Below are 10,717 nucleotides of genomic sequence, written 5' to 3'. Positions count from 1 at the left end.
GAAACTCGAGCTAGTCTCCACAAAATCAAATCGCGGAGTGTTCGTCGTCGCTAAGAGATTTCGGAAAACGTTTCCGAAACCGAGATAGAACCAATTGGCGCCGAGCGCCTGCTCGGTTCGCTTTTAAGTCGCCACGTCAAGGTCGATAGTGATTACTGATTAGTGATTACATTTACATTAATTTAATAAAGTCCTACTTGCTCTAGTTTAAATTTGGTACACACGTAAATCTATGACCCAAAGCCGGACATGTAACTTAAACAAATGAATATTAAACCTAGGGGCCACTTTTGGGGAGTAAAAGAGAAAATAAAAAATAAAAGTTTTGAAAAATATATTGTGTTATATATCAAATGAAAGGGCTCATTGTGGGAGTCTCCAATATACATATATTTTTTTATTAATAGACTTCAATTTCATAGAAGGAGGAGGTTCTGTATTCGGTTGTGGCTATTTTTTTATGAATGTTCACCAATTACTCCGACACTCCGATTTTAGTAATTCTGCACGTGTATGGTGATTTGGGTGTTTTCTTAAGCAACTCGAGCATTTTGTCTCAAAAATCATCAATTTGATGAAGTGGTTCTGATGATGATGATTTTTTTATATAGTATGTTCATCGATTACTCCGACACCCTAGGTCCGATTAGAGTAATTCTTTTTTTTTTTAAAGGAGTTACCACTAAGGTCCCATAATATTTTTTGGCCTGATCTGATGATGGAATCCTCGAGGAATTGAGGAAACTCCTCAATTTTTAAGGGTACATGTATGGCGATTTGACTATATTCTTAAGCACCTCAAGCATTTCCTCTCAAAATCTATCAATTTGATGTACTGCAAGTACTGCAACTGTAGCCTTACCACGAGTTTGACTCCACATATTAGCTGACGTGTTCATAACTTACTTTCTATAGGTATATCTCGCTCGCTCTAATAAGATACCAGTATGAGCGAGATGGTGCCCTATTGATTTTCCAACAAACAATACGCCGATTTTCGTTTCGCCGACAACGATTCGCAGACGGGTTCTTTGGCCGAGTAACGATTGGCAGAATGTCATTACGCATAATAGTCGTTTGCACGAGTAGTCAATACCTACGCAGAACATTGATACGCATATTTACGTTTCGTAGAATAATCATTTAGTAACTCTCACATTTACCCAAGAAACTATTAATTGGTCGAAACACAATAGGTCGAATAATCATTTGGCATTAATATTGATTAACAAAACTTCGCTCTTATTTATGGCTAGACTAGGAAATTAATAACCTAGGTACACAACAACTTTTAGTTTGAGTCTGATAAACATGGTTTTGATATAATGAATTATATACTTATTTTCATTAACTCAATTGACCCTGAAATTGTATGCCTTGAAAGGAGCAATGCTTGTAGAGTCTGTGCAGAAAGAGAAGGGTCGTGGAATTTATGGGGCCCAATACATTCCACGACTCTTCTCTTTCCGAACAGACTCTAATATACAGTGGCGGATTAACCGAACAGCAGAAAAAGCATATGCTAAGGGCCCCGCGCCTAGGGGGGCCCCGCGCTCCGACTCTGACCATACAATTTCGGCACGCGGAACCGGCCAAGTTCAAGTAGAACTCCCACTCCGCGGATCCTGTACTCACATTTTATTTACAATGTATCTTTTTCGTAAGTCAGTCTTTTTTATTGAACAATTATTATTATTTGTTATTATCCTGTCTATTTTTCTTTATGACGATACCAGACTTTTAGGCTTACGCAAAGACCAAGAGCAGAGTTTAGCATAAAACCGAAGGTGCAGAGTGTCTCAAACCTTTTGTGCATGGCTAAGCTGCAGTAAACAGCAAGCAGCAGCTCGGAAACGAACAAAAGTAGATACTCTGTTAAAAAACATATTAGTGAAAAGCAAGAAATGATGATTTATTTATTATTTCAAATAACAAATTGCACCTTACAGTTAATGCCTAATGATGATCAGCTTTGATTTGAGCCCGTAGTAGGCCAAAGGACGCGCTCCTCTACGACTGGCCGGGCGCCCAAAATATGCCGAGTTGCTACAAAGTCGTGATACATATGATCTAATTGTCAAAATGTTATAAAAAGAAAACAGCTGGGCCCCTATGCAGGGCTTTGCATTCGCGTAGGCCGGATGTAAAGACCTAAATAGGGCCTGATACCCAAAGCATCCCAGCAAGTCGCACTTTCGAGCAAGAACTAAGGCCGAGCAGCAGGCGAGCCGAGATCACATATTGGCAATCCCCGGCAATGGACCCGGGTACGTCCTTAAACTACGTCCAAAAGAGAGGTATGGGCATTGTGAATGTCATCTCGCTTTGTGTGGTAGGGCACAGCCAGTGGATGTCATTCCAGATCTAGAGCAGAGCCCAACTGGAGAAGTACCTCCACCTTACAGAAAACAGCAGCCAAATAACACTTGACCCTACTCATAGTGATGTGTTCCTGCCGGTGAGTAAGGTTGCCAGAGCTCAATGAGGGGGGGCGGGTTTAGGGTCGGCAACGCGCATGTAACTCCTCTGGAGTTGCAGGCGTACATAGGCTACGGAGGCTGCTTACCATCAGGCGGGCCGTATGCTTGTTTGCCACCGACGTAGTATAAAAAAAAAAAAAAAAAAAAAAAAAAAAAAAAAAAAAAAAAAAAAAAAAAAAAAAAAAAAAAAAATCCCAAACTCTGTTCTCCTACAATTCAGCCTTTGCATGGTGGCGCTAGAACGCTCCGCGCCTCCGCCCTTATACGGAGCTCCGCCTACGGCCTCGTTCACACTATGGCATTGGTTTCATTCTAGGCTCTGCTTTCCTGCAGCTCGGCCTTCAGCTTCCCACGGGAACGCTACGAAATCGGGTGGTCCGGATATTCTAACTCGCTCGATCATTACTCACTAGCTCGTGGGGCTCAGCCTTCGGCCTTGTTTTTTTCCGAAAATAATAACTTTATAAAAAAAGGTTTTTGGAGACCGTTATTCGTTTTGAAAGACTTTATCAAACCATACGCCACACTATAGGGTCTAAGCAAAATAAATCAAAGAAAAAAGAAATGGAAGTTACCCAATTTTTTTTAATAGTTTTTATTTTACCGTTCTGTCGCAATGCATGATTTATGTATCCATGCCAAATTACAGCTATCTAGCACTAACAATCACGGAGCAAACCCTCAGACAGACGGGCATGGCGAAACTATAAGAGTTTCTAGGTGAATACGAAACCCTAAAAAATACACTGCATAACATGTTAAAAACTAATCGAGAACGAGTGGAAAAAAATTAAGACATCGTAAAAATGTTGTGATGGTACTGAATCCTCAGGGTGCGAGTCCGACTCGCACTTAATCTCTTTTTTAGGGTTCCGTAGCCAAATGGCAAAAAACGGAACCCTTATAGATTCGTCATGTCCGTCTGTCTGTCCGATTCTGTCACAGCCACTTTTTTCCGAAACTATAAGAGCTGTACTGTTCAAACTTGGTAAGTAGATGTATTCTATGAACCGCATTAGGATGTTTACACAAAAATAGAAAAAAAAACAATAAATTTTGGGGGTTCCCCATACTTAGAACTGAAACTCAAAAAATCTTTTTTCATCAAACCCATACGTGTGGGGTATCTATGGATAGGTCTTCAAAAATGATATTGAGGTTTCTAATATCATTTTTTTCTAAAATGAATAGTTTGCGCGAGAGACACTTCCAAAGTGGTAAAATGTGTGTCCCCCCCCCCCCCCCCCCGTAACTTCTAAAATAACAGAATGAAAAATCTAAAAAAAATGTATGCTATACATTGCCATGTAAACTTCCACCGAAAATTGGTTTGAACGAGATCTAGTAAGTAGTTTTTTTTTAATACGTCATGAAATTAAAAAAAAAAAAATTTTTTTTCATCATACCCATACGTGTGGGGTATCTATGGATAGGTCTTCAAAAATGATATTAATGTTTCTAATATCATTTTTTTCTAAACTGAATAGTTGGCGCGAGAGAACCTTCCAAAGTGAAAAAAAGTGTGTCCCCCCCCCCGTAACTTCTAAAATAACAGAATGAAAAATCTAAAAAAAATATATGATATACATTGCCATGTAAACTTCCACCGAAAATTGGTTTGAACGAGATCTAGTAAGTAGTTTTTTTTTTAATACGTCATGAAATTAAAAAAAAAAATTTTTTTTCATCATACCCATACGTGTGGGGTATCTATGGATAGGTCTTCAAAAATGATATTAATGTTTCTAATATCATTTTTTTCTAAACTGAATAGTTTGCGCGAGAGAACCTTCCAAAGTGAAAAAAAGTGTGTCCCCCCCCCCCTGTAACTTCTAAAATAACAGAATGAAAATCTAAAAAAAATATATGATATACATTACCATGCAAACTTCCACCGAAAATTGTTTTGAACGAGATCTAGTGAGTAGTTTTTTTTTTAATACGTCATAAAATTTAAAAAAAAATTTTTTCATCAAACATATACGTGTAAGGTATGTATGGATAGGTCTTCAAAAATGATAGTTAGGTTCCTAATATCATTTTTTTCTAAACTGAATGGTTTGCGCGAGAGACACTTCCAAAGTGGTAAAATGTGTGTCCAAAGTGGTAAAATGTTGAACAAGATCTAGTAAGAAGATTTTTTTTAATACGTCTTAAATTGTACGGAACCCTTCATGCGCGAGTCCGACTCGCACTTGGCCGCTTTTTTCAAACCAGGGGGCCCCGCGATCTATTGTGCTAAGGGCCCCGCGCCTTCTTAATCCGCCCCTGCTAATATATTATATATACATACATTTTGGGGATCTCGGATCGGCTCTAACGATTTCGATGAAATTTGCTTTGCAAACTAGATTGGTCAAAAAAAGGCATAAACATAAAAGGGAAATTCTTAAGCAATTTACGCTTCGCTGACGACCTAGTTCTTTTCTCACGACCTAGTTCTTTTCTCACGACCTAGTTCTTTTCTCAAACAGCGTCACAATTGCAAGGGATGATAAACGAACTTAATTATGTTAGCCGTGATATTGGTTTGGATCGATAAAACGAAAATCATGTCCAACAAAGCTCATAGACCCATTTTCGTCGAAAATAGACAGAGTATGTACAGCAATATATATACTTACGTAAACAACTATCTCTATGAAAGTCTAGACACTGTGATGAATTAGAAAGACGTATTACAACCCAAGTAGCACAAAACTGCATTATAAGGTGTCACAAACTGTTCACGTCGGTAACTTTAGCATTTCTATAGTTATAATATGACATCCCAACTGCAATAGCTGAAAATTAAGCTATCGTCTGTATAATAACGTTATTATGCATCACCACTGCACAACTGTAATGCTGCAAGCGTTAATATGGGTTCTATATTATACAGCTTTTAGCAATTAATGGAACTGAGAGCTGAAATGTGGAACTGTAAGCTGTATTGGCGCATTTTTGTGGACTTTAACTAAGCTATATTCTGAATAAGACGCCACAAGTGTACCCTTAGACGCTTGCATTTTAAGAAAGAACATGTGAACTACTATATTGCAATCAGTTATTCAGTGATATCAATTAACAATGATATAATGCGCCTGGCTGCATATAGTGGAACTTTAGTAGTGTTAATCAGCTTATTCCATGCAATCCTATAATAACACTTATAAAGCCCCCATGATCGCTTTGGATGAATTCATATACTTCTGAATTACAGCAAACTGCTGGTTATTAGATCACATGTGGCTTGTGAACCCAATTGGAGCTGAATACTTGTACCAGCGTGGGCTATTAATCTGCTAATGTAGTTAAATAAGATCTTATAGACTACATTTTTATCGCCTCATAGTTATTTATTAGTTACTCGCCACCAGCGTGGCGACATTGTGATCTGGAAACAGAAAAGGAAAACTGGCGGAATACGCCGAAAAATTAATAGAGAATTTTTGAAATCCCTAAAACTCATACGGAGAGTTTAGTAGTTCATTGCTAACTGTGCCACTATTTGCGTACAATGCGGCCCACAATTATGCTATATACAAATCTATAACTGATTTGTTTGACACAAGATCTCGCCGTGTCAGCTCTTTGCTGACTTATGTACTACGAGTGGACACTTAGACAGCCCAGTACTAGTCAATGTACCTCGAGTGAACATTGAAATAGCTTCTACCATTTTATCGTGGTTAATACGGTACACATTGGTGATCTGCCATTTTTTTTAGATTTCAATGTTATATATTATTCATTTATCTTAATTAAGTCAACGAAAACGACACCGGATTTGTGTAGGAAACCGGATGATTTTATGAGTAACAGCTTATCGTCAATTTATACGAGTATTATGAATAAAAAAGTATTCTTTGTTCATAACATCGACTTATTTAATACTAAATTTTTCAAGTAAACAGTGATATTTTGGGGGCGCGTGTAAAATTTATCTACATTCATATAGTATTTGACAATAAAATTTCTTTCCCATTTAAAATTCACACACATGGGAATAAAATCAATGTTGTACTTAGGTACCAAAACTAACGTTTACACCTTCATTGCACTTTATTTAAATTTCATTGCAGTTGAACAGTAGTACTAATTAAATAATTAATTTGTTAATAATTGAGTTCATTAATTTAATTAATGAATTAAGTTCACTTATTAACTAATACTTTATGCTTTCTCTCTCGCATCAAAATGTGCCATACACGCCACCTTCTCAACTCGTGAGAAACGAATTTCAACCTTATCTGTCAACAGTAAAATTGCTTTGACAGCGTCTGCCATGACCCTTTTAGTGGTCGTTGGCGTGGTAGGCACGACAGCACACAACCACTTTAGTGGCTCTTGGCGTCCAAGTTAATGTTAATGTCAAGGGTTAATGACCATGGGACATTAAGAAGTTAATGGGATTTGTAAATAAATCCGATTTGCATTGAATATGATTGCTCTAAACAAGATATTTTAGCAAAGCCTCACTTAACATCAAAAGCAGCTTGAAAGACTTGTTATCAAAAATAAATTTATTATACAATTTACAGTTTTTACAATATCACAATATACCCACAGTAAAATACTTTTCACCACACCAGCTTGTAATGGATCTCTTTATGTTTCAAAAACTGATGAGACAGTTGCATTTTATCCACTAGAGTCGCAAAATTATTGTAATCCACATGAGTTGTTTCCTCATGTTGGCTTTCGGAATTGACTTGTAAGGGCTCAGGAGCGCTTCGTCCACAATTCTATTTCGTCACCTTTTTAAATAGGGTTGTTTCCATCTACAAATCTTATAAGAATTGTATCCCAATAAATTCTTTTGGATTATAAGAACATGTTAAACTACTGTTAGGGGACCTGTACTGACCAGATTTTTGTAAATATTAAATATAAATAAATAAATATAAATATTATAGGACATTATTACACAAATTGACTAAATTCCACAGTAAGCTCAATAAGGCTTGTGTTGAGGGTACTTAGACAACGATATATATAATATATAAATATTTATAAATACTTAAATACATAGAAAACACCCATGACTCAGGAACAAATATCCATGCTCATCACACAAATACATGCCCTTACCAGGATTTGAACCCGGGACCATCAGCTTCGTAGACAGGGTCACTACCCACTAGGCCAAACCGGTCGTCAATATTGAATTTAAAATATCTTTTGGCACACGTTACGTGACCAAACTCGAAACGTCATTGAAGATTCTGATGACGTCACAACTCTCGGATTGACACTTGACAGTTAGGCGATAAACAACAAATGACAAATGTCAGTTGACAGTTCGTATCTTCTACGTGCGTATGTAGTTATGTGTCAAACCGTAAACTGTGACGTCACACAATTTTCAAAGAGCGTTTTGGGCGCGAAAGCATCTGTCAAAATATATTTTGTGAATTTAACATATTTAAAGCCGTTTTTAGTATAAAAGTTGAATTTTAGGGCAACTTTTAGTTAATATAGAACGTAATACGAGCGTTTCAAAAAATTGGAAACAACCCTATTGTCTACAATGCCATGTTGTCAGCATACACTTCCTAAATCTTCACCTTACTAACTTGTCCACATTACTATTTTGACTACAGTCCCAAGTCGTCTACATTCCTATTTCTACCAGAGTGCCAGCTCGTCAACATTATTGTACCACCCATTATCCTGACTGCCGCATCTTCTATAAGACACTGAAAAGTTTTGATGGCCTGTGATTTTGTACCTCCACTAATACCAGTAATGTGGACTATATATGAATGTGGACGAGTTAGCAGTGTGGACCACATAGGAAGGTGGGCAATATAGGAAAGAGATGATGTAGAAAGTAGACAGCTCAGTACAGTTGACCATATGACAATAATGACAAGTTAAGGTGATGAAAAAGGATTATGATGAAACGGTCCTGAGCCCTTTTAAGTATTTTGATTTTCTTATTTTATTATTTATTATTAAAGCTTTTTTTCCACTTAACAAGTTTTGCAATGTATTTTTAATTTACAACTATTTCTTCCATCTTTGTTATGTGGCCCCTCTGAGGGTAAAAGCCTCCTCCATTCCTTTCCACCTTCCTCTGTCCTTTGCTATATGCATCCAACATTTTCCTGCTGTGGTTATTATATCATCGGCCTATCTTTTCTTTTGTCTTCCCCATTTTCTTTTGCCTGTTGGGCCCGACCATTTAGTTATTTGGTAACTCCATCTCCTGTCTTCGTATCTTGACAAGTGCCCGGCCCAGTTCCACTTCTGTTTTAAACTAAATTCAAGGGCATCTGTCAATTTAGTTTTCATGCGGATGTCTGCGTTTCTCGTTTTTTGTATTTTTCTCAACCTCAGTATACTTCGTTCCATAGCATGTTTACAAGATAAAATTTTATTTTTTACTTTTTCTGTGTAGACCCATGTCTGGCTAGCGTAAGTTAAGCTTGGAAGAATGGAAGAGTCCATTATAGTCTTTTTTATATTGAGACTATAGTTCCCTTTAAGAATTTCTTTTTGGGCCCAGTATTTCTTCCAAGCTATACTTATTCGTCTGTCTATTTCCTTTTCATTACTATGTGCATCAAACGACACCAATTTACCTAGGTATACATATTCCTGAGCGTATTCTATTGGTTTTTCCTCTACATTTATTGTTTTCTTTTGACTATTTGTCATAATTTTAGTTTTGGAGGCATTCATGTGTAGACCAGTTTTTTTGCTTTCAGAGTTTAAGCTCTGTAGCATTGATTCTAAGTCTGTCGCTGATTCACTAAATAGAACAATGTCATCCGCGAACCTTAGGTGTGTTAGTTTTTTATCAAGTATCCATAAGCCTTTATTTTTCCAATTAATGTTTTTGAAAATCTCATCAAGTACAGCTATGAATAATTTTGAAGATAGTGGGTCTTTTTTATTTAATGCATGTTAATTATAAGATGTAATGTTTTGAAAAGATGTGTCCCACTGAGTTTCTGGCTGGTCCATATTGGGATGCCCTCCTCCAATTGAGGGGGGATTTAAATCTTCTCGGATCAGAAGTGTAGGATTAGAGCCGGTATAGCTTTATTTGACATTCATAAGCACATTATGCCTTGAATAACTTGAATAATAAAATATCTTCATCTTTATCTTTGATGAATAAATATTTAACAGCATTCATTTGGATTTGACTTGTAATATTCTACAACTAGTATTTTCTTCAGAATAGTGTGGTGGAAAATTTGTTTAGCATACAAGTTTAGAAACCCATACAACAGTCAATCATCAGTCATTTCACTTTTCGAACCACTCACTACACTTGTGGTTCAATTTTAGAGTTTTTTGCTTGCTTTGGGAGGAACGCAAAGAGATGAGACGAAGTGGCGTCGTAACCTGTGGGAAGGCACGGCAAAGCACAACTAGCTTTGGTTGGACCAACTCAAGCAGACACTAACTTGCAGAGCTGCTGGACCACCCCAGAAGTCAAGACACATCAGGCCGTTGGTCTATAGTCATTGCAGTCTATGTAGGCCAGAGACTACTTCCTCAAAATACCTCCTTAGTCGCTGTAACTATCATCTACAAAGATGCTGTGGCCAATGATGAGTTTGACAATGCAAATGAGTAACCTGTTACAAGAGACTGTAGACAGTTTAAGAGTTAACCTTACTTAAAAGATACCATTGAAACTCCTAGTGTTCATTACGCTATAGGCTTGATAACTTATTGTAGAATAGTAGTTAGCTGTCTCTTGTAAAAAAGCTCTCAGCCAAGTGGTTCTATGAAGATACATCACTTTATCCCATCTTAGCTTTTTCCTGCAGCTCTCCAACGCCAAACAACATAAGCTTGATATGAGCCTTAGTCTTAGCACTCTGGTCTTTCAACTCCTCCGCTTTCCTCTCAAACGCCTTTATTCTCACATCCAAATATTTCACAGCCTCTTCTGCAGGAAATTCAAGATAATGATTCAAACCAACATTTATAAGCATTGTTGAAGTGTCCGGAACTGAGGCCTCCATGAAAAAGTTGCATCCTAAGTTCACCTGCGTCTTGAAACCTTGAGGATGTTTTTCTTTTGAAGTCACCACTTCCAATGTGTGTTTTTGTTGAATCAAATCGGTGATTTCTGCATTGATTTGCTGCAGCCGCCAATCCACTTTTTTCAGGTCTTTTTTTAGGACGTCGTTGATGAACGCTTCATATTTTGCGATAGATTCATCGATTTGTGTAGTAGCCATGGTTGTTTAAAGGTTTTTAAGTACTGCTAGAACTAACTGCAATTATTC

General features: G+C 37.2%; 1 protein-coding gene across 1 annotated transcript; it reads right to left on the bottom strand.

The window, feature by feature from the left end:
• Positions 1-10,225: 10,225 nt before the first annotated feature.
• On the bottom strand, positions 10,226-10,669 carry LOC133528512 (protein UXT homolog). Its single transcript, XM_061865899.1, has one exon. The coding sequence runs from the start codon at positions 10,667-10,669 to the stop codon at positions 10,226-10,228; it is 444 nt and encodes a 147-aa protein (XP_061721883.1).
• Positions 10,670-10,717: the final 48 nt, after the last annotated feature.

This window comes from Cydia pomonella, chromosome 19 (genome assembly GCF_033807575.1).
Source record: "Cydia pomonella isolate Wapato2018A chromosome 19, ilCydPomo1, whole genome shotgun sequence".
NCBI classification, from domain to species: domain Eukaryota; kingdom Metazoa; phylum Arthropoda; class Insecta; order Lepidoptera; family Tortricidae; genus Cydia; species Cydia pomonella.
This window is presented reverse-complemented; position numbering and strand designations above follow the sequence as displayed.

Coding starts and splice junctions, on each gene's coding strand:
- LOC133528512 (XM_061865899.1), bottom strand. CDS start 10,669: ATGGCTACTACACAAATCGATGAATCTATCGCAAAATATGAAGCGTTC.